This window comes from Eschrichtius robustus, chromosome 11 (assembly GCF_028021215.1).
Source record: "Eschrichtius robustus isolate mEscRob2 chromosome 11, mEscRob2.pri, whole genome shotgun sequence".
Lineage (NCBI taxonomy): Eukaryota > Metazoa > Chordata > Mammalia > Artiodactyla > Eschrichtiidae > Eschrichtius > Eschrichtius robustus.
The window spans coordinates 88,754,887-88,779,748 of record NC_090834.1 but is presented as its reverse complement, the minus strand read 5'-3'; the positions used below and the strand labels follow the sequence as shown (position 1 = coordinate 88,779,748).

At 35.4% G+C, this 24,862-nt stretch overlaps 1 protein-coding gene across 1 annotated transcript in view; it reads left to right on the top strand.

The window, feature by feature from the left end:
- The window catches only part of FBXO3 (F-box protein 3), a 32,122-nt gene extending 7,260 nt beyond the window's left edge, over positions 1–24,862 (top strand). The window contains exons 4-11 of the mRNA XM_068555918.1: positions 7,921–8,035; positions 9,569–9,773; positions 11,372–11,417; positions 14,276–14,360; positions 15,211–15,333; positions 16,664–16,779; positions 18,422–18,612; positions 23,749–24,862. Coding sequence (XP_068412019.1) covers positions 7,921–8,035; positions 9,569–9,773; positions 11,372–11,417; positions 14,276–14,360; positions 15,211–15,333; positions 16,664–16,779; positions 18,422–18,612; positions 23,749–23,925 — 1,058 coding nt within the window. The 3' untranslated portion in view covers positions 23,926–24,862. The remainder of the gene's footprint in view (positions 1–7,920; positions 8,036–9,568; positions 9,774–11,371; positions 11,418–14,275; positions 14,361–15,210; positions 15,334–16,663; positions 16,780–18,421; positions 18,613–23,748) is intronic.

The window sequence follows — 24,862 nt, the reverse complement described above, 5'->3', positions numbered from 1 at the left end:
CCAGAATCTATGCTCTCTCTACTATACTATTATTGTCCAATTTTGGCAAGAAATATTAACAAGCTATTTCCCATTACTTTGATTTTTAAATTTATGCCCAAGAAATACATAAATGGATTGCAGATATATTGCTACTTATCTGCTTTAGCCTCCAAGTTTTTTTCAAGTTTCTCCACTAAATGGAATTTTATATGTGTTTTGGTTTTTCTAAGCTGAAATTGGGATCAGTTCTTCTCAAATGTATACCTTTTGAACTAAGGACTCTTTTGAAACGGCATTCCTTTTACATTTCATATTTCTGCTGTACGTTTCCATGCAAATATGAATTTCATACAAATCATGATTGCATGACCAGGTACTTAAAACTGAATTGCTAGGAGGTAGAAGAAAGAATGATTTGGCAGAGAGAGTACAGCTTTGAAAGAAAGTACCCTTGATTCATATTTTTAATAGCTTTTTTCCTTGGAAGAAAAGAAAAATATTATCCACTTGGTGTGTGGGGTTAAATAATTTCAAGAGGAAAATAATTCAGAAAATAGGTATTTGGTAATGATAAGTAAAATATGTAAGGGTTTGCAATAGCTGTTATTTATTAAACACAAAGCTAGGTACTAAGCTAAGTACTGTATATTATTCCATTTAAGTTGCCAAAATCCTATGAGGTAGGTAATTACTATTCTCATTTTATAGGTGAGCTACCTGAGGCATAAAAGGCTAAGTAAGTTGTTTGCCATCACAAAGGAGAGCAGAGCCAGGATTTTAATATAGGGCTGACTCCAGAGATGTGGTCTTACCAGCTGTTGAAGGGAGAGAAGACCTATCCTATTTTGTTTAGAATGTCTTAGGAGTCTTAAAGAGCTAGTCTAATATTAGAATATTTGGAATACGGGAATATAGACATGGTTCTCCTTTGAGGCACAGAGCTACCAGGAAAGGAAGAAACTAAGGATACATAGCAGCTTCTTCCTTTTTCCTTTTTCTTTATTTTTTTTATTTTTTAATTTTTTGAGGGGACACTCGATTGGTATTCCCAGGCTCCCTGCTCACTGTTTTGTACTTAATGGTTGAAGGTGAGGTTGTCAGAGAATTCCTTGTCAGCCCCTGTTTTACTCCCAGGCGCCAGTTCTCTGGGGTCTTTGCCATGAATTGGAATAGGACAAAGGCTCTGATATCTAGAAAGCTGGGGATTCTATTAATGTAGACCTATGAGTTTTAGGACTGAATCAGGAAACTAGCTGCTCATCTCAGGGGCCATAGTCCCTGACTCAGTTTCAAGGGTATAGAGATCACAGATAGGAAGGAAACTTGGAAAGCAAATAGGCACTGGGTTTGGGAAAATTTTTATTAAGTATCTTGAAATTATACTATATTGATGTACATTCTACCAATCTATCTCATGGTATATATCACATATCTTTGAATTTCATATTAACCTTAAGTATTGGCTTAAAATTTTAGAGTCAGAAGGGACTTTTAGAGATCATTTAGACCAGGGATTAGCAAACTTTTTCTTTAAATGACCAGATAGTAAATATTTTAGGCTTTGAGGGACAGATGGCCTCTGTCACAACTATTTAACTCTGCTATTGTGGGAAAGCAGCCATAGACAATACAACAACAAATGGGTGTGGCAATGTTCCAAGAAAACTTTATTTATGGAAATAGGCCGCAGGCCAGAATTTGGCCTGCAGGCTGTAGTTTGTGGATCCCTGATTTATACCAGCCCTTTCATTTTACAGGTGAAGGAACAGGCTCAGAGAGTTTAGGTGACTTATTCAGGGTCCCATAGCTAGTGAGTAACAGAGATAGAACTCTAATCTAGGTTTCTTGGCTCCTAGTAATCTTTTCACTGCTTCCTCATACAGATAGGCTAGGGGCAAGGGAAGTACATAAACACTTATTGTATGCCAGGAAAGCACTTTATTAAGCACATGAAGCTTATTTAATCCTCACTATAATTCTCTCCGGTAGGTGGTATTATCTTCTGTTTTGCAGATGAGGAAACTGGATTAAAGAGATGAAATAACTTGCCAGAGATCACAGTCAGTCTAGTCATTCCTTGGTATCCACCAGGGATTGGTTTCAAGACCTGCTGAGGATATTGAAATATGCAGATGCTCAAGTTCCATAGTTGACCCTTTGTATCCTTGAGTTCCACATCCGGATACAGAAAGCCAGCTGTAATTGGTAGAGCTGAGATTTGACCCTGGTCTGTCTGGCTCCCAAATTCTATTATAGTAGGATGCCCCTCTAAACGTATTTCCTTATATTTGTCTTTTGCCATGTTTGCTTGTTGTTATTTTACTTTTTTTTCCTGCCTTGCTCTCTTTTCAAGAAATTCTTGGTTTCTTAATGTTACATGTTAAATGTCCAACATGTAGCACTAGCTATATAAATATTAGTGTTTTTTTTTGTCATTCACCTTCTGGTTCAGGCAGCTATTCAGCTTGTTTTCTTTTGTATTGAACTTTTTAAAAAATAAACTTTTCATTTTGTAGTAATTTTAGATTACAAGGCAGTTGCAAAGATAGTACAGAGAATTTCTGTACACCCCTCACCCAGTTTCAGTTTCCCCTAAAGTACCAACCCATGGGACATTTGTCAAACTAAAGTCTTCACTGGCACATTACTACTAACTAAATTCTAGACTTTATTCAGAATTCACCAGATTTTCCATCAGTGGAATCCTTTTTCAATTCCTGCATCCAATCCAGAATACTACATTGCATTTAGCTGTCATGTCTCCTTAGTGTCCTCTGGTCTGTGGACACTTCCCAGTCTTTCTTTGTCTTTCACACCATTGACAGTTTGAAGGAGTACTGGTCAGGTATTTTGCAGAATGTCCCTCAAACTGACTTTGTCTAAAGTATTACTCATGATTAGACTGGAGTAATGTGTTTTCAGGTTACCAGCGAGGTGAGGTGTCTCTCTCATCACATAGCTGGGGGTGTGTGATATCCACAGCCTATCACTAGTGATGTTAACCAACCTATAGAAATGTGCACAGATCATAAGTGTACAACTCAGTGAATTGTCACAAGGTGAACGTGCCCATTGTAACACCCGTCAGGTCAAGAAGTAGAATAATTATGTGTACCTAGAACCCTCCGTCTTTCTCAGGGGTAACCACTATCCTGATTGCTAATGCCACTGAGTAGTTTTCTCTCTTTTTGAACTTTATATAATTGGCATGATTAAGTATGTGTTTTGCGTGAATTATTTCTGTTTCATTTTGTGAGATTCAGCAGTGTTGTGTGTAACAATATTTTGTTCATTTTTGTTACAGTATAAATACTACGTTATATGATTAGACCACAATTTATACATTCATTCTACTGTTGTTGGATATTTGGGTTGTTTCTAGTCTTTGACTATTACAAATAATGCTGTAAATCATTTTTGATGTACATATGAACATATTTCTATCAGGTAAATATATAGGATTGCGTTTGCTGGGTTGTATAGTGTGCTTGTATTAAACTTCAGAAGATACTGTTAATTTTCCAAAGTGGTTTTACCACTTTACATTCCTACTAGGACTTTAATGTTGTCATTCTTTTTATTTTAGCCCTTCTAGTGGGTGTGTAGTGGTGATTTTAATTTGCATTTCTTTAAGTATGTAGAATGATAGTTTTATCTCTAGCTTTCCAATCCCTATATGTCATTTCTTTATTTTTCTTGCTTTATTGAACTGGCTAGAACCTTCAGTGCAGTGTTGGATAGAAATGATAATAGTGAGTATCCTTATCTTTCTGACTGCAGAGGGAAAGCTTTCAACATTTCTCCTTTAAAGATGATGTTTGCTGTAGATTTTTAGTAGACACTTTTCAGCATGTTGAAGAAAGTCCCTTCTGATCCTAGTTTGGGAAAAGGGTTTTTTGTTTCTGTGTTTTAAACAGATAATTGAGTTTTATCAAATGCCTTTCCAGCCTTGTCATTATCATATGATTTTTCTACTTCCTTCTGTTAATGCTCTGAATTACATTGATTGATTTTCTGAATGTTAAACCAATTTTGCATTCTTGGAATAAACTTACTTTGCTTGGAATGTATTATCTTTTTTATGTATTGTTGGATTTGATTTGCTAGTATTTGGGGTTTTTACATCTATGCTCATGAGAGAGTTTGGCCTGTAATTTTCCTTTCTTGCAATGTTCTTGTCAGGTTTTGGTATCAAGATGATGCTGGCCTTGTAAACGAGTCGGGAAGTGTTGCCTCTTTTTCTGTTCCCTGGAAGAGTTTATGTAAGCTTGGTCTTATTTCTTGTTTAAATGATTAGTAGAATATACCAGTGAAGGCATTCAATCCTGGAGTTTTCATTGTGGGAAGGTTTTAAATTAAGGATTCAATTTCTTTATCAGATTTAGGACTACTCAGATTTTCTACTTAGTCTCATGTCAGTTTTGATAAGTTGTGTTTTTCTGGGAAATTGTCTACTTCATCTACATTTTCTAATTTATTGCCATAAAGTTTTTCATAATTATCCTCTTCGTAATGCTTGTTGGCTCTCTAGTGATTTCACCTTTCCATTTCTTATATTATTTGTGCTTTCTCTCTGTTATTCTGGATCAGTTTGGCTAGGTAGGGGCTAATCAGTTTTATTAGTCTTTTCAGAGAACTGGCTTTTACCTTTGTCAATCCTCTCTATGTTAATATCTTATTTCTTATTTCATTAATTTCTCTGATTACTTCTCTTTGAGTTTACTGTCACTTTTCTCCTGACTTGAGATTATTACTTAGATCATAGATTTTTCAGCCTTCCTTGTTTTCTTCAAACGCATTTAGGGGTATAAATTTCCCTTTAAACATAGCTTTAACTTCATCCCACAAGTTTTAATATGCTGTATTCTCATTAACATGCAGTTCAAAATATTTTGTGATTTCTTCTTTGACCCATGGATTATATAGAAATGTATTGCTTGATTTCTAAATATTGGGGGCTTTTTTAGTAATCTTTTTAATGTAATTTATATTTTAATTCCACTATGATCAGAGAATATACTCTATATGAGTTCAGTCATTTGAAATTTATTGTGATTTGTTCTGTGGTCCAGCATATAATTTATCTTGGCAAATGTTCCATGTATACTTAAAAAGAATGTATATTCTGCCATTCTTGCCATTTAGTACTATGTATATGATTAGGCAAAAACTGTTGATCTTGTTCAAATCTTCTGTACTCTTAATGAGGTTTTTGGTCTCCTTGTTCTGTTAGTTACTGAGAGAGGTATGTTAAAATTTCTCACTGTGGTAGGCAGAGTTCTGAGATAGGTCCCAAGATTCTCACCCACTGTGGTACGTGCCTGGTATAATGATAGCTTCCCCTTGAGTGTGAGTTGTACAATGGATATAATTGATTTCTGTCTTGTGATTAGGTCATATTAGATGACAAAAGGGTTTTACAGATGTAATGAAGGTCCCAAATTAGTTGGATTTGAATTAATCATTAATCAAAAAGGAAATTATCCTGAGCAGGCCTGACCCAATCAGGTGAGCCCTTAACAGGAACTGGGCCCTCCCAGAAGTCAGAGAGATTCAAAGCCTGGGTGTGTCTCCTACAGGTCATGAATAAGCAAACTGGCATGTTGTGGAGAGGGTCAGGTGATAAGGAATGGCAGGTGGCTTCTAAGAGTAGAGAGCCTCAATCCTGCAACTGCAAAGAACTGAGTTCTGCCAACAACCAGTGAGTTTGGAAGAGAACCCCAAGCAAAAGATGCATAAGGTGCACTAGCAGCCCCAGTTAACACCATGATTTCAGCCTTGTGGGACCTGAGCAGAAGATCCAATTCAGTCATGCCCAGAATTCTGACCTACAGACACTGTGAAATAATAAATGAGTGTTATTTTAAGCAGCTGATATTGTGGCAGTAGAAAACTAATACACCCATTATGATTACAGATATATATTTTTTCCATTTTAATTCTGTCCTTTAAAAAAACATATTTTGAAGCTGTGTTATTAGATGCACAAAATTAAACTTATAATACCTGTGTAGTGAATTTAACCTTTTTGCCATTACAAAAAGTCCTCCACTACCTCGAATAATGCTATTTGCCTTAAAGTCTATTTTGTATGATTTTAGTAGAGCTATTTTAGCTTTCTTTTCTGTATCTACATCTTTACGATGTGCCTCTTGTATATGATTGTGTTTTGTTTTTCATCTGGTCTGTTAGTCTGTCTTTTAATTAGATTATTTAGTTTGTTTATATTTAATGTAATTACTAATACATTTGACTGTAAATATACCATGTTTCTATTTTATATTGGTGCCACCTGAGCAGGTATTCCTTTTTTGCATTCTTCTTAATTATCTTTTATTCCATACTCCCTTTCCTTTCTTATTTATCTAACTTTTTTTTTAGTGATTAGCCTAGAGATTAAAACATGTATCTCTGACTTAAAGTCTATTGTAAATTAGTATTTTTACCACTTCCTGAACAATGAAAGAACCTTAGAATACTTTAATTTCAATTACCTCCCTCCTGTCTTTTGTATTATAGTTTTGTGATTTTAGTTTTCAACATATTTTATATCCTTGAAAACATTATTATTATTTTACATGTTCAGTATTATTTTAGATTTACCTGCATATTTACCTTTTCTGGTTGCACTTTATTTCTTCCTGAATCTTCATGCTTCCATCTGGGATAATTTTTCTTCTGCCTGAAGAATTCCTTTTTGTTTTGTTTTGTTTTGTTTTTAACGAGGGAATGCTATTGCTGAATATTTTCAGATTTTTTTTTTTGTTGAAAAATATATTTATTTCATCTTCACATTTGAAGTATATATTCACTGGATATAGAATTCTAGTCAGCACTTGAAGATACCATTCTTCCAGCTTCTATTGTTCTGTTAAGAAGCTGTCTTATTGTTGTTCTTCTGAAGATGACTGTGGCTTTTCCCCTTCTCTGGCTGCTTTTAAGATTTCTCTTTGTCTTTGATTTTCAGCAGTTTTCCAGTAATGTGTCTAGATAATGATTTTCTTTGTAATTATTCTCCATGGGGTTTATAGTGCTTCTTAAATCTATGGTTTGATGTTTTCATCAATTTTGGAAAATTCTCTCAACCCTGTGGTACTGCTGAAAGCTTTGCTCAGCTTCTTGGCCTCTCAGCCTCATGTTTGCTTTCAGAAGTGGCAATTGCCTCAAAGACAAGGTGGCTCCAAAGCCCTGGCTAAACTCTCAGTTTCCCTGTTCTTCTGGACCAACCTCCCCCCACCCCAAGCCTGCCAGTTCTCACTATCTTTGAGGTTCTCCAAAAGCCTTGAAACCAATTTTCTGTTGTTCAGTTTTTTCTAGTTCTCAGCAAAACGTTTGGTCCAACAACCTGGTGGGCCATTGCTGGGAGTGAATCTCTTCTCTTAGTATTTGTAATTACTGCTTTTTAAAGCTAGAATATATGGCAAGCTTATAAACATGAAAATCAAATTCAAGGTAATGGCCTCCTCACAGCATGAACCTACACCTATGTCCTATATTTCCCATTAAGAGACTAGGTTAAGACTCTTGAACAACATCCATTTAGAGAACTTCTGGAGAGTTCTTTAAATAGAGAAATTTGAGTATATTAGATTAAGAAAAATAAGATATGCTCTAAAGTTTTGTATTGTACTGTGAAAAAACTATTGTGGATTAGTTTCACTGGTGCCTGCCATTCCATATTTTGCTTAGTGCCAGTGTTTTCCCCATGGAGAGGAAACTGAGAAATTTGCTTCCTCAGTGCTTCAAACATCAGAGCTAATCTAAAGTGATATAATGTTTCTCTGAATTTTCAATTCATTTCCCTGTATTTCAGCAAGTACATTTTGGACAGAATTCATTTGCTCTAAGATTGTATCATTGGCTAGCAGATAGATTGCATTTCTTCTTAGATTTAAGGCTTATGGTTTCTTGATAATTTGCTTTTTTGTGCATCTGCAGAGGGTGCTCGAGAGGAAGACCTAGATGCTGTGGAAGCTCAGATTGGCTGCAAGCTTCCTGATGATTATCGATGTTCATATCGTATCCACAATGGGCAGAAGTTAGTGGTTCCTGGGTGAGATGTTCACTGTTTGAGTTATTTTTAATGATACAAGTTATTTTCTAGAATGTAAACAAATTGTATTTGTAGTTACTCTTAACAGATTAAAAAGTATAAGAATTTCCTCTTGTTCCTTGTAACAATCCATAAGACAAAATCTATAGCTTGACTTTGATTTTACCAAAATAGATAATGTCTCAAAAACATGGTTTCTATTAACACATCTTTACAGTTAAGATGGTTGGGGTGGGCCTACACGACAGGAGAGGAGATGTGTGTGTGGGTATAATTTAACTAAAATTGAACTAAACCTGTTCCGAATCCTTGAAGTGTTTATCCTGTTACAGGCCAAGTAAAGTATTTTAGACAGCTTGATATAAGTTCTATGAATCATACATGTTAAAAGTAATTTGTTCAGAGCTACATACACTTAACTAAAGAAAATATTAGTTTTGTCCTATTCAAGCATAGTCTATAATTGAATGGCCTATTTTAAACTTACTTCTAAACGATAGGAAGTATTCACTGTGGAACCTTTTGGTAAAAGCAGACCATGCAGTAGCTCTCAAATTTACTCACAGTTTTTAAAGCTATATGCTTCGAATGGTTCTACTCTCTTTGTTCCCTCATGAAATTAAGGTATTTCAGAGACATTGCACTTTTGACATACTGATAGGAATTTAGGTAGAACTTTGCATTGTTCTTATTAGAACTTGGTATCTCTTTGTGTGTGAAGAACCATATGAGGCTCTGTTACCATTTCAGATCAGAGTTGAGTGAGTACAGGGAATCTAGGAGGTGATCATACTGAGGTTACAAGGTGGTATTCAGAAGTCAAATATTGGGCAGTTAGGACTAGATAAGCCTAAATCACTGGGGGTTTTTTCTATTCTGTTTTCCTGTCAAACTGAAACTTGACAAAATGGAAAAATTGTCATATTTCAAGAACCAACAGGAGAGAACTGTACTAAGAGTTGCTCAGAATTGACATGACAAACAGATCATGATTTCAACACAGGGATTTTTATCTACCCACAGCCCAAACAGTGAGACTTAGGATGAGACTCTCATCAAGGACCGACACCTGTGTTGTTCTCATACGTATGAGTTTAGACCCCATACATCCCAAGTTTATGAAAATTTGGACAAGGATTAAGCTGATTTCCATTTATACTGCCTGGTAGGATAGTGTCAGCTAAAGGTTGTATCAAGATAAAGGTATCAGAGAGAACATTAAACATTAAATTAGTCATATATACATATATAGCAAAACACTGGCAAATTATGGCAAGATAGATTTTTGAAAGCAATAAAACTATTTTTCTTTTTAAAAGGTTGGCATTTAGACAGTTTAGACATTTAGGCTTTTAATTTAAATCAGAATCTTTCCACTCAAGAGTTTGAATTTAATATATGCAGAAATTGTAGTGCTTGGGGTATTCCTGGTTTAGAATTGACATGTTAATCGTTCTTATAAAGTTGTCAGTGTGAAATTATTATTCATCAAAAAGATTGCAGTTGACTAAATTTTTGAGTCTATATTCTCAGGTTGTTGGGAAGCATGGCGCTGTCTAATCACTATCGTTCTGAGGATTTGCTAGACGTCGACACGGCTGCTGGAGGCTTCCAGCAGAGACAGGGACTGAAATACTGTCTGCCTTTAACTTTTTGCATACATACTGGTTTGAGTCAGTACATAGCAGTGGAAGCTGCGGAGGGCCGAAACAAAAATGAAGTCTTCTACCAATGTCCAGTAAGTAGGAAGCGTGTTTAAATGTGGCTTTAAGATGTGTTCTGATGGGTGAATAAAATGTGCATTAGGAATTTTCAGGTTTGTAGAATGGGTATAGAGCATTATGCAATTTGATTATATATGGATCTAACTAGAGGGCTAATATTCTGATATAATGGCATGGAATGCTAAAAGAAAATTTCACCAATGGACAAACATTGCAAGCTATTGTGCGTACGGAGGGAAGCTGTGATTTGTATTAGGACATTTTAAGTTCAAGAAAAACTAATGAAAAAAAAAAAAAAACTAATGAGAGACGCAAGAGGGAGGGGATATGGGGATATATGTATACGTATAGCTGATTCCCTTTGTTATACAGCAGAAACACACCATTGTAAAGCAATTATACTCCAATAAAGCTGTTATAAAAAAAAAAGAAAAATGAATGAGCTTTTTGTTGAAGTGATTAATTGTAATATAAATTTCTAACTTTAGCTTTTGGACATCATCCATCATCATTCACTTTGGATTCAAGTTCTGAGTGCAATAGAAACTTTCTAAACTCTTTCTTCAGTAGGTATTTGAGTTGTTGAAAAATGTAGATCTTTTTTAAGAGGCTTTTGTTATGATTTTAACGTAAGCACAGAAAATATAGCATTTGGTTTCATTCTTATTTCTTCAATTCTCAGTCATTCCTCAGTTGCAGACCTTCTGCTTTCATTTTTGCATAGATGTGAACTTAAATAGAAAATATTTTTCAGGGACTTCCCTGGTGGTACAGTGGTTAAGAATCCGCCTGCCAATGCAGGAGACACGGGTTCGAGCCCTGGTCCGGGAAGATCCCACATGCCACGGAGCAGCTAAGCCCATGCGCCACAACTACTGAGCCTGCGCTCTAGAGCCCGTGAGCCACAACTGCTGAGCCCACGTGCCACAACTACTGAAGCCTGCACGCCTAGAGCCTGTGCTCCGCAACAAGAGAAGCCACCGCAATGAGAAGCCTGTGCACCGCAACGAAGAGTAGCCCCTGCTCGCCACAACTAGAGAAAGCCCGCGTACAGCAACAAAGACCCAATGCAGCCAAAAATAAATAAATAAATAAATTTATTAAAAAAAAAATTTCATAGTTATCTGAGACATGTGACTCCATATAACATTTAAATTATTTAAAGAGCTTGCATAGCTTTTAATTTTTTTTCTAAGCATTTTCACATCTTTTATCTCATTTTTGACTTGATAGCTCTGTAAGGTTGTAGGATGATGACTTGGTCTCTCCATTTACTGAGAGAAGAGACTAATCTAGAACTGTTCAGGTCCCTTGACTGAATTCAAAGCCCTGTCTTCTGGGTTCATAGGCCATGTGTCTTATCACGGTTTTAATGTCCTAATTGTTTTCTTGAAGGATAATTTATTAGTTCATTGTAACTAATAGGAAGAGCCTAAATATAGAAATCATAAGAGCAGAAACTGAGAAGTGAGGAATGTCTGAGTATTGGTTAGAGCACTTAAGTTATTTTTATCTGTTTTGTCTTGTCCCCAGGGAAGGATACAGATAGTGAACAATGGGGAATTAAGTAAAATGTATTTTCCTTGATTACAATATTCTTTTTCTCACCTAGGACCAAATGGCTCGGAATCCAGCTGCTATTGACATGTTTATCATAGGTAAGAGAAAAGTCTCTTCTTTCTGGTCAAAAAAAATTAAGTTGGTAAAAACGTTTCTGTTACCTGATCAACTGGCAATTTTATATTTGTATTTCTTAAAGCTTGCTCGTTCATAAGGTACTATAACTAGGTTCTCATTAGAATAGCCCTTGTACTTTATTTGACTTGGGTTTCCATCTGGAAAAAAGCTATGCCATATACAACGTTGTGCTCTTAGGATTTTGCTGTAGAACAGTGAAATGTATAGAACTGCTAGGAATGTGTATATAGTTCCCTTACACACACATGCATTTTCCATCGATCATATTAATACATAATTAGAGATATAGATACATAAAATAACTATACTCTTTCTCTTCTGGTGCCAGTGCTATAGTAAAATACTGATAAGTCACACCAGAGACCTCAGACCAGCAGTCTTCAGAGACCAGGATAAACTGGGCCTTATAAACTGCTTGGCACACCTGGTTTTTCTTGGCCTTAAAAGCGTATTTCTCACAGGATTTTAAGAACAATTCAGTTTGTATTCAAGAGCAGCTCACCCCTTTGCTGTTCATCCATTCTTGTTTTGCTTAGATTTTGCTCATGTAGAAGAAAAAGAGAAGCTTCCTGACTATCCATTCTGCTTTTTAAGGCATTTCTGGAACATATTAAACATCATTATATAGTAAAAGGATCTTGCAGGCCAAGGCATCTGTATTTAATTGTATCTCCTAATTGGAACCCTGAACAGAGTATAAGTCTCTGTGTGTTCAAACTACGGCATATTCTAGGTTTGTGAAATACTTCACAGTATCAAGAAGTTCTCACCCCTACGCAGTCAGTTATAAAACACTTTTAAGCTTGGTTCCTAGCGTTCAGCTCACCCTGATTCCTGTGGTCTATGGTGTCTGAGTTAAGCACCCTCTGGGGGTTACGGCCTTGCTCGCTGCCCTCTTTGGTGTCTCTGGGTGGCACGTACTCTGAGAACATGATCGTCCTGGCTCTAGTCCAGTGGAGCTGCTCAGTTTATAAACTAAAGGCTGCCTGAGCTCTAAGGTAAGTTGCCGGCTAGGCGCTGTGAGTTTCTTAGTCTTAGTTTGGTGCTGGTCTGACATGGTGTGGAAGACCCCACCACTACGGCAGAGTACTAAGGTCTGAGAATACTCTTCTGGGAGTTGGGGTTTCTCCTAGAATGAGAGAGTAAAGCAAAAGATTTGAGATGCACTGGAAGAAATGAGGTGGGAAGTTAGTGCTGGGAGGAAAGATGAGAAAGCATCTGATCTGCCTTTACACTACCTTGATAAAACCCCAATACTCTCAAAGGAACTGCAAGATATGGGCTTACTTTAAAAGGTAAACTACTGTAGAACATATAAATTACATCTTAATTCAGCTAAGTTTGACTTTCTTGGAATTTTTGGTAAAACATAAGATGGAATCTCCTGATATCCAGTGCATTATTAATACATATTTAAGAAAACTGGAATCTATGTGCAGATAAGTTTAGTGGTGAAGGCTGCATGGAAAATTTTATCCTTATTTTAAAGAACACACTTTGGTATGTGTTGTAATAAATTAAGGCACATTAAAATACACCATGCCAATTTCTTTTTTAATGTAAATCATAAGAAATTTCTTTTTTCTTACATAACATTTTAGTTCATGAAACTTACAAAATGATCTTTTAAACTCTGCAGGGAAACTGCTAGTTCTCAAAACAGAAAATTGTACCTTCTGTGAATTTTAATAACATTCATGTGGCCCCTTAATATCTAGCTCAAAGTGGATAGAAGATGATCAGTGATCATTTGAATAAAGTAGCATTTAATAAATAAAGGGTCAGAGTGGGCCATTAATAGACATTGAAAAAAGAGTAAACTATTGTAGTTTACCTTCTGTCAGTTGATACCTTTAAAATTTTAAAGCTGTATATTCTCAGACTCAAGCTTAAATTGTATCTTCAATCATTCCCTAAATAGAATTATAAGTAAATACATACTATAAATTTAGCATCTGACTTTCAGTGTGGCAGAGTGCAGGAACTGGGTTAATAGAAACAAGATTATGAAGAAATTCATTGAACAACATTGATTAAGGGACTAGTATGTGCTAGGCACTGAGCTGTATTAACAGTAAATGATGGGGGTCTGAGAAAGTTATGTTGTATTACCTACAAGAGGCAACATAATTCATGTAAATACTTGTTATTGATCCAATCACTAGGTCACGGATATATGGTCTGGACTGGACTATCCCAGTCATTCTTCTCTGCTTTGAGCTGGTCACTGAGAATATGGAGGACCGCTGTACATTTGAATCTGTAGTAACGCAACTGGGCTACTTTGGGATTGGCCTGATGCCCAGAACTCCACAGTGCTATACCCCTATTAGATGTCCAGACTGAGCCTGGCTTCTGCCAGAATTCTGTGCATGAGTCAGGATGTGCCTGGACCAGGGATGTACCCTGATCATCTGAGGATAGGTGCTGATACTTTTTCTGTAGTTTCTTCCTAGACATAGCTATATCTCCTTTGTTCTATATGTTCCAGAAATTATAGACAGAAGGCTTTTCATTCTTGTACCAGAACAAATTAAAGTTTAAAAGTCAACTATTTCATTTTAAGTGTAAAAAGTAGTTTGAAGGTAGTCGGAGGATTCCCTAGCAAGGTAGTTTGGAATAAGATTGATAGAACTGAGGATAGAAATTTACCTTATAAAGGATTAGTAGAATGGTATATATAAATGTTTCTAGTTTTGATATCACTAGATATCACTATTAAGCATAGAGAAACTGTCATTTTTTCCCTTGTTTCCTGTATAAATTAAAAAAAAACTATTTGTCCTTTTCTCTTTTTTTTCCCCTTCCTTTTTTACAGGTGCTACTTTTACTGACTGGTTTACTTCTTATGTCAACAATGTTGTATCAGGTGGCTTCCCTATCATCAGAGACCAAATTTTCAGGTATTTCACTTGGGGCTTTTTGGAGTGGAATGATTATAAATCAGAAAAAAACATCAGTTACAGATCATGAGATGAAGTTTCCCACGAGGGTTAATAACAGAACCTCTCATCTTAAATCTCACTATTTTATTCTCACTTTAAAGCCAAAACATCCAAACAGTTGAACAGCCAGTATTTTTTTCATCTGGAAGAATCAAGAGAAAAAACTGATTTTGATTTAGAAGCTGTGGCTTTATAGTAGTTACATAGTTTTTTGTTTGTTTGTTTGTTTTTTTTGGCGGTGGAGGGGGAGGCTGTTGCCAATAACAGATTTACTGCAAATAGCAAGTCAGTAACTATTAGCTCCTGGAAAGTATTAGTCATTATCTCTAAATGGAACATTCAGGTATTATAGATGGAATTAGAGGTTGGTTCACAGTAGCCCAGTTGGCAGAAATGATACGTTAATTACACATTAAAGGCCTCTAGAGTAACAATACTAACACATTTTTATTGTCAGAGTCACTGTGTATAGGGCATAGCTGGGTTTTCAGATGTTCCAAAAGTTTCCTTAGCTCTGAAGACTGAGATAAGCTCTTTTTAGTTTCCAGGTTAGTTACTGATCCATTATTTGAACCACTGGTTGTTGAACCTTGACTGCTATCATTATTGATTCAGAGTCTTCAAGGTTTTCTAGATTGTTTGTTCTTTTAAGCTTAATAACTATACCTTTAAGGTGCCAAATATGATTTAAATTTGTTTTTATCGTAAAGTAAAATATAAACTATTTTGCATTGTGTCTTTAAATCTTTTATCTTACAGAATTGACGTTTGTTGATTAAAAAATATTTAATTTTTTAAAATTACCTAGATATGTTCATGATGCAGAGTGTGTAGCAACGACTGGGGATATTACAGTTTCAGTTTCCACATCGTTTCTGCCAGAACTTAGCTCTGTACATCCACCCCACTATTTCTTCACATACCGAATCAGGTGAGAATTTTAAATGGGGTCGCCTTTTGGGATGTATCTTATGGATGTGTTGTTATCACCCCATTTGACGTGATATAAAAACACATTCTGAAAGGCAGCTTCTTGCTAAAGTGTGGAGGTAGGTGGATAACAAACAAATTTTCTACAATATAGTGTTTGTAAAGCACCTTGAGTTTGCATCAACCTTTAAGTTATTTCTTCAAATATAAGTATTGTGCCAGGTACTTTGAGAGGTGGACCACTAAGCTGTAATCATCATGAAAGGTCAGTATTAGAGTTATAATGCGTTCTGAAAGCTATGAAATTGCCCAAGATAAAACCATGCATTTCAATTTTATCTTGCCTGTCTATATTTAATTAAAAGTGTAATAAATATTTATTGAGTACAGCCTGTATATTAGACATAGTGCTGAGCAAGCCCTGGATTTGGTTAAATAAAAAACAAATATTAAATACACTTTAATTAGAAGTACTCTGTACTGTGAGGTAAAGATAACTCATTGCCCTAAGGGATTAAGAATGCTTTGTTTTCAGATGTATTTTTAAATACTTTATGATATATATTTTTAAAAAATACATATACATGCATATATACATACTAGAAATAATAGTAATGTATACTTAACCAGAAAGCATTCTAGGATTTTGGTATTGTATGAAGCCTTTGATATGTCCAGTTACACATATTCAGATGAATGTTGTTTTAATTGTTTAATTTAATCCTGCCTAGGATTGAGATATGCTTGAAATAGTAATACCTACACGTGCTTATACGGTGTTCTAAATGAAAATAAGAGTCAGCAGAGTCTCAGAAAAAGGAGGGAAATAATAGTATTGGAAAACAGAGTCAAGGTATAACCCCAGTAACTGAATAGTGGATGCACGAAATAGTGACATTTTGCTCTGAGCTTTCTAGAAGCTAATGGAGAAAAGGGCTGTATAGCCTTGTAGTGAAAAAAAAGACTCCATTTTTTAGAACAGAAGTTTTTCGTGGCACCATATTCTAGAAAGTGTTTCCCACATTGGTCTTTATTTGAACAGCAAAAGATTGTTGTCACCACTGTGTTTGTAAATTTTTATGTTGCCCTTTCTATTGTTAATCCTAAATGAAAGTCAAGTGTGTAAATTGAATGAAAGCATTTCTGTGGGGGAGTCCAGCTAATTAGGCCAGTATCTTTGCAAACTTATGGGAATAGATGATTTACACAGACTTTGGGTTGGGTTTCTTAATTTCCTTTGGAAATCCCTTTCACTGGCTTAGCTCAAAATAACGGTAGCTCTTAAACAGAAAAAAACCAACGTGTCTCTACCACTCCATTCTCTTCTCCAGGATTGAAATGTCAAAAGATGCACTTCCTGAGAAGGCTTGTCAGTTAGACAGTCGCTACTGGAGAATAACAAATGCTAAAGGTGATGTGGAAGAAGTTCAAGGACCTGGAGTAGTTGGTATGTGTCCCAAGATTTGGGTTTATACATCAGTTGCTTCTAAAACATTTTGGAGAGTATATATGTGATACATAGCTTGGCAAATGCATGATGTAGTTAGTGGATAAGACTGCATCTTTTTAATAGCTGTGTTTCAGTGTGAAAGATATCATAGATTCTGAATTCTTCTCCTAACTACAATATTTTGCTTCATAAATATAATGTGTAAAGGTCATTATTTTATCAGTTTAGTACCTGAAACATGAACTTTTCTAAAATTATAGCAAACTCAATTATTCAGGGATTGAATTTCCGTTCTGTAGATCACACGGGTTTCTTGCTTTTCCTTCTTAACTGCTTTATTTTGTTAGCTGGATAATTATTCATTATCATATTCTGTAGGGTTACAGGGTGTATGGCAGAAAGAGAAAATAAATTTCATATTGGTCATCTTTCTGAAATTTCAGGAGAAATGTTAAACTTAATAGCACAGATTTTATTGTTTTTTGATTTCAATCATCTCTAGCCTCTGATTGCCGTTGACATTTGGCTTTTTAAAAAATTATGATTATCATAAGTTTCTGAGACCTCAGATTCTTCACGTTTTATATGTGTACTTCAGGAAAATAATATTTAAGCTATGCACTTTTGTTATTGGTCCTAAGCATATGTAGAATTCAGTTTAAATTGAAGTTGTTTTAATTAATTGCCACAAATAGATTCATATTCTACGTGTCTTTTTAAGGAATTTTTCCTGGATATTAAAGAATTTTATTAAAGCTGTAATTCTTTTTCTGTCGTTTCGTCTATTGGTGTAAAACCTTTCCCTTCTGACTGCCATTTTGTCTGGGCTAAATGCTTAAGATGCATCTTCAGAGTTTTATGTTTTAGTCTCTTGCTACATTTAAACATTTAGATTATCCTTATCTCTGTTTGAACTAGAATATGTGACACTTTTTATTACCATTGTCTTAAAGATTGTGTCTTCAATGCCTCTCCTTTTTTTTAATTATTTTTTTATAAATTAATTTTATTTTATTTATTTTTGGCTGTGTTGGGTCTTCATTGCTGCACACGGGCTTTCTCTAGTTGCGGCGAGTGGGGGCTGTTCTTTGTTGCGGTGCGCGGGCTTCTCATTGCAGTGGCTTCTCTTGTTGCAGAGCACGGGCTCTAGGCACACGGGCTTCAGTAGTTACAGCACACTGGCTCCGTAGTTGTGGCTTGTGGGCTCTAGAGTGCAGGCTCAGTTGTTGTCGCTTGCAGGCTCTAGAGCACAGGCTCAGTAGTTGTGGCGCACGGGCTTCATTGCTCCGCGGCATGTGGGATCTTCCCGGACCAGGGCTCGAACCCGTGTCCCCTGCATTGGCAGGCGGATTCTTAACCACTGCGCCACCAGGGAAGCCCCCCTCTCCTTTTTAAATTTTCATTCTACTGGATATCACCCCCCCACCCCCCAACACACTATAGGGAATTAGGAGAGTACAAAAAAATGTCAAAATACTCATAATCCCATCCCAAAATGTTAACATTTTGTTATATTTCCTTTTAGATTTTTTTCTAATTATGCATTTGCTTTAATACAGTTTAAAGAGGACATATCGTGTTTGCTATAATGAAGAACTAAATATTATACTTTAATTTATTGTTACTGTTTTCTCTGCAGGTGAATTTCCAATCATCAGCCCAGGCCGGGTATATGAATACACAAGTTGTACCACATTCTCTACAACATCAGGCTATATGGAAGGATATTATACCTTCCATTTCCTTTACTTTAAAGACAAGATCTTTAATGTTGCCATTCCCCGATTCCATATGGCATGTCCGACATTCAGGGTGTCTATAGCTCGATTGGTAGGTTAAATTTTCCTCTGGTGCTGATTTTACATGACTTTGTAGAATGAACTCCACAGAGGGTCTTTGTTGATTACCCAGACAGATAGTTTGTAAATGGTATTTCAGAGAACCCTAGAGATTTTGAGGGAAATATCTTTGGGGGGAGGGGGTGATGTGGGAATATGTTGGGTGGGGTGGACAGTAAGTAAACTAGGCTCCAGATTCTTCAATCAGAGTAACTCTACTATTATGTTTTTGTTGTTGTTTTTATTTGTTTGTTTGTTTTAAATAGACTTTATTTTTTAGAGCAGTTTCAGATTCACAGCAAAATTGAGCAGAAGGTACAGAGATTTCCCATATACCCTCTGCTTCAACTCATGCATAGACTCCCCCATCATCAGTATCTCCCGCCAGAGTGGTACCTTTGTTACAGCTGGTGAACCTACATTGACACATCATTATCACCCAAAGTCCATAGTTTACATTAGGGTTCACTCTTGGTGTTGCATATTCTGTGGGTTTGAATGTATGTATAATGACATGTATCCACCATTACAGTATCATATAAAGTAGTTATTAGTTTCAAAGTTTCAGTGTCTTTTCCAGTTTCCAAAAACAGTTTTGTTGCCTAATGGAATCACCACACTAGACCAGTTAGAATCGCCTTTATTTTATTTCATTAAGACTGGGGAAGCAATTTCTTACAGTGGTTTTGCTAAAACTCCCAATTTTTAAAAATAATACAAATATCCTATAAAATCATTACAAAGAAGATTTAATGGGTAGACTTGCACTTTTAGTAGTCTCTCTTTGGGATCATTTCCTAAGTCAACTCGTTGTATTTTTGAAATCTCATTTCTAGGGTGACAGGTATAGCGGTAACCCCAATCTTACAGGCTATAAAATGATTAAAGAAAATTATGACACTTGAGTTATACAATAGGAATAAATTATGAAATGCATACCCAGAATATAATCAAGTCATAGGTGTCAAATGTTCAAAAAAAGCCCTCTAGCTCCTGGGATGACCCTGATGGGTGGGTCTAACATAAGTCTGGGAAGATAGACATGATATTGATCTAACTTAGAGCGGATACATTCCCAACTCCAGTTTGGAAAGAGAAAGATGATGATGAGACTTTAGGCCATTATACTTGTGGTATTTCTGGTGAAAAGAATCTACAGCCTGGGTTTGGAAGTGAAGTTTAGCTTCCCTCCCAGTGGTATATTTCCAATACTGTGAATTTGCTACTTCCTGTAACAGTCTTCCATTTTTGACTAGCCCCATTTCTGTATGAGATTGGTATCATCCTTAAATGTTTGATACAATTTATCAGTGAAGTCATCTTGAGCTGGATTTCTCTTGTGGGAACGTTTTGAGATATGAATTTTATTTCTTTAACATTCATATTTTGTTTCATGTTTCACTTTCGGTAATTTTGTGTCTTTCAAGGAATTTGTCCATTTGTTCTAAATGTTGAATTTATTTCCATAAAAGTTATTTGCAGTATTCCCTTGATATCCTTTTAATGGCTGTAAGAGCTATAGTTATATGTAGTGTTTTGTTCTTAATATTGGTAATGTACATCTTCTCTTTTGTTCATCAACTTAGCTAGGGGGTTGTCACTTTTATTGATTATTTAAAGGAACAATTTTTGGTTTCACTGTTTCTCTCTATTTGTTCATTTTCTGTTTCATTGATTTCTGGAGTTATCTTTATTTCTCTCCCACTTACTGTGGGTTTAATTTGCTTTTTTTTTTTTACTTCTTAAGGTGGAAGTTTAAATTATTGATTTTAGACCTTCTCTCTAAGCACTGTTTTAGCTACATTTCACAAATTTTGATGCATTATTTTCATTAACATTTAATTCAAAATATTCTCAGATTTCCCTTGTAATTTAATTTTGATCTACATCTTTTCTAGAAATGTATGAATTTCCAAACATTTGGAGCTTTTCCAGTTACCTTTTGGTTATTGATTTCTAGTTTTGTTATGGTTAGAGAACTCGCTGTGTATAATTTCAATCTTTTTAAATGTTTTATGGCCCAGCATTATGGTCTATCTTGGTAAATGATCCTTGTGTATTTGAAAAGAATGTATATTCTGATATTTGGGGGAATATTAATTCTATAAATGGCAAGTCAAATTGGTTGACTATTTTTCAAGTCTTCTATATATTTACTGATCTTTTGTATGTGTGTGTGTTCTCTGAGAGATGATTGTTGTAATCTCCAACTATAATTACAGTTTTGTCTATTTTTTTAATTCTGAATTTTTATTCTTTTTAATTTGCTTCATGTATTTTAATTATACGCAAATATATTTAGGATTGTTACGTGTTTTTAATGAAGTGCTTCTTTTATTGTTATAAAATCTCTATCTATGGCAATATTCCTTGCCCTAAAGTTGCTATATATTCCTGACCTAAAGCGTAAAGAGTGTTGACATTTGTTTGCACAGGTAGTTTGTGTAGTTAAGTTACTATTGGGTCAGTCGATCCTGTTGAGGCTTGTTTTTAATGTTTGTTAGGGTGGGGATAGAGTAGTCTTTACTTAAGGACAGTAGTTCTCAGACTTTTCCGTCTCATGATCCCCTTCAGCTCTTAGAAGTTATTGAGGACTCCAAAGAACTCTTGCTTATATGGGTTATATGACATTTATCATGTTAAAAATTAAAACTGAGAAGTTTTATAATATTACTCCTTTTTTAAAGTTTTAAATTTTTAAATTTATAATTTCAAATTACAATAATAAACTCATTACATGTTCAACCCTCTCTTAACTATGTTCTCACTTAGAGTTTTAGTTTCCTCCCAACCACAAAGAAGCATATAAAATCTTGATCTGCCTTGTGGAAAATGTTTCCTCTTTCTCGAGGATGAGAACTCAATAAAATGAAATGAGAATTCTGGACTTATTTCTAATCAACATGAAAGAGGCAGTGGGGATTGTATTTGTATTGTGTTTATTTGTATTGTACCTTTCCTGTTTAAAAATTAGTTTCTTGATATGGACGTTGAGTTGTTCCCCTTATTTGTCCACTAACCATCTATTATCATACTTAATACTTCCTTTTGCTTTATACTTTGAATGTTGCTATAAAACATTTTTTGGTTGGTCTTAAGCCTTTTCTTGGTCTAGGCAGTTTGTTTTTGAACACGTTAGAGGCTCCTGCTGCTTATTTATTTCCATTCTTGTCTGTGTGTTCCTATTTCCATCTACTGTTTGTATATGTACACTTTTGTCTGAGATCATCAGCAATCTCCCTCTTTAGCTACATTGATTTAACACTTTTTCTGTTTTTTTCCTTAAGATAATTAATAATCATACTACCTGGATTTAATGTTTCAGAATTTCCTAAGCTTTAATCCTCTCCCCCTTTTGTACCTTCTACTGAATTTTAAAGTCTTTATTTCCCAGATTAAAAAAAATCAAAAGATAAAAGTAATGAAATATATTTATGTATATTTTCTCTGATTGTTGTTGTTAGTGTTATAATAAATCCCAAGCGATAGTTCCTTTGACAAATTCTAAAGGACATTTCCTTTCCCCCACGTTAATTAATTTGCTTGCTCAACAGATATTTATTGAGTACCTACTAGGTGCTGGGGAAAATGCAGTGAACGATATAATCAAAATCTCTGCCTTCAGGGATGTGATGTACAGCATGGCGACTATGGTTAATAACACTGTACTGCATATTTGGAAGTTGCTAAGAGAGTAGATCTTAGAAGTTCTCATCACAAGAAAAAAGCCCTGTAACTATGTAAGGTGATGGATGTTAACTAGATTTATTGTGGGGATCATTTTGGAATGTATACAAATATTGAATCATTATGTTGTACATCTGAAACTAATATAATGTTGTATGTCAATTATGCCTCAATAAAAATAAAAAAATAAAAAAAGAAGAAAGTTGAGGAGATTAAAAAAAAATCTCTGGCTTGGAATTTACATTCTAGTTGGAAGAGACAAAGTGTAGCAAATACACACGCCTCACTATGTCAAGTAGTAATACGTGCTCTGGAGAAAACTCAGAGTAAGGGAGCTAAGAAGTATGTTGTTGGGTTGTTCTGATAGACAGATGTGTCAGGGAAGGCCTTGGTGACATTTGAGTTCAGACTTGAAAGAAGTAGAGGGAGCTGGGTGGATGTGTGGTTGAAGGGTGTTCCAAGCAGAAGAACAGCAAGTACAGAGGTGCTGAAGCACTAATGTGCTTGGTATGTCTGAAGAACTGCACGGAGGCCAGTGTAGCTGGAGGGCAGTGAACAGGGGAGAGTGGTTAGAGACTCGATCACGGGGTAGTGGGATGCTGCATATGCAATGCCATAAAAGCCTTGGTGGAAGGACTTTTGCTGCCATCACATCCCAAGTTTCCCAATACTTCCCACATTACCAGCTAGGTCCTCCTTGCCCTTCAGAATTCTGTCCAATACAGTAGGTCCTCTCACTGAGTCTTCAAATGTATGAGAGAAAACCAACAGCAGAATGGGTCAAGACTCAATTAAAGACACTGCTCAAAAGGAACTGAAGTTCCCAAGAGATGTTCAGATATTGGATGTTCAACATCACTACTGCCTTATTCCGAGAGCCTTCAACAAATTAATTTAAAAGCAGAGTCTAACGATGCTAATTGTCTTTATACCAGGAGCTCAACAGAAATCTTAGACCTCCTGTTGACAGTACATAAAACTTACCAGTAGAGGTCATACCTTAGTAATATTTTCAGATCCTCTTTTCTGTAAGCATGTAGGTTAATAAAGAATTGTTACTCAATACACTAATAAGTTCAGTAAAATTTTATCTTGGGTTGTTAGGAGTGGTCTGTTTGCTACATTGTGTGAATTACCAACCACCATGTAAAAAATAAGTACTATATTGATGAAATATATTTACCATTAAAACCACATTGAGCATTTTAAAACTTGTGATAGAATATATACTCTAGAATTTGCATCAGCATGTGCGTTATGAAAATGTATAAAAGGCTATAAAATTCTATTTTAAAAATCTATAAACACTCTCTGAGAAGTCTATAAAAATTCATATTTGGCATGCCCAGTTGTTTAGATTGTAGGTAAATGAGAATTTATATTAAATAAGAGTAAAAAAACTGATGGAAGTTCTTATCAAAAGATTGTTTTCTCTTTCAAGGAAATGGGTCCTGATGAATATGAAGAGATGGAAGAAGAAGAAGAGGAGGAGGAGGAGGAAGACGATGATGATGATTCGGCAGATATGGATGAATCTGATGAAGATGACGAGGAGGAGAGACGGAGGAGAGTCTTTGATGTTCCCATTCGAAGACGCCGCTGCTCTCGCCTTTTTTAGCAAGCCTCTGCTGATGGAAGCCCTGGGGTGAATCAGCCTGTTAAATAGATTTCTCAGTAATGTAAATAACTAAATTGTTCTCAGCTTATAGAAGGAAAACTAGCATGAAATATTGTGCCAGGACCTGGGTTCTATATGACACTACTTTAGGAACTGGATGGTTTGAGTTTGCTTAGTGTTTTTGAGGTAGAGGAGGAAATGGGAATCTTCTTTTCCTCTTCTAGAAGTCAGTGGGAGAATAGTTCTCTAGCTAAGGAACAGACATTTTTTGTTTAAAGATATTTTATACTTATAAAAATATGGAAATGGGAGGGAGTAGAATAAGGATTTAAAATGAAGCAGAAATACCTACACAAGGATAGAGAGAAACTGTGTGACTGAATGATTCTGTGAAAAGACTTATAAGTTATTTAGAAATGAACAGAATTTGTAATTAGGCTAATCCATTTAGTGAGTCCTATATATTTTGTACTCACAGGGAACTAATTGACTAAATAGCTTGAATGCTAGTTGTCCTTTCTTAGACAATCTGCCCTTAAATTTAGAGTTTTCATCACAACAACCTTGAATTTAAAGTCTATCAGTATGACTTTGACCTTGAATTTAGTCTTCAACTCTGCCAACCTTGAATTTAAAGTCTTCAACACTATGACCTTTATCACGTTGTTCACAGATGCATCATTTTTGAAGTGTAGTGTGTAAAAGTATGTTTTGTGTTGTTTATTAACAAAAGATTCTTCACAATATCTCATGTAGTCTAAATTTGGAAATACTGCTTCTGTTTTGTTTCCCCTCTATATACTTGACTGTCTAACTTTGTGATAAGTGACATGAATTTTAAGTTAAGATTAAGTCTGTTTCCCTAAAACATGGATTTTTTTGTAATTATATAATTGAGAGTTTGGAATGAAATCCTCCAAGTGTCAAAAACTCACAT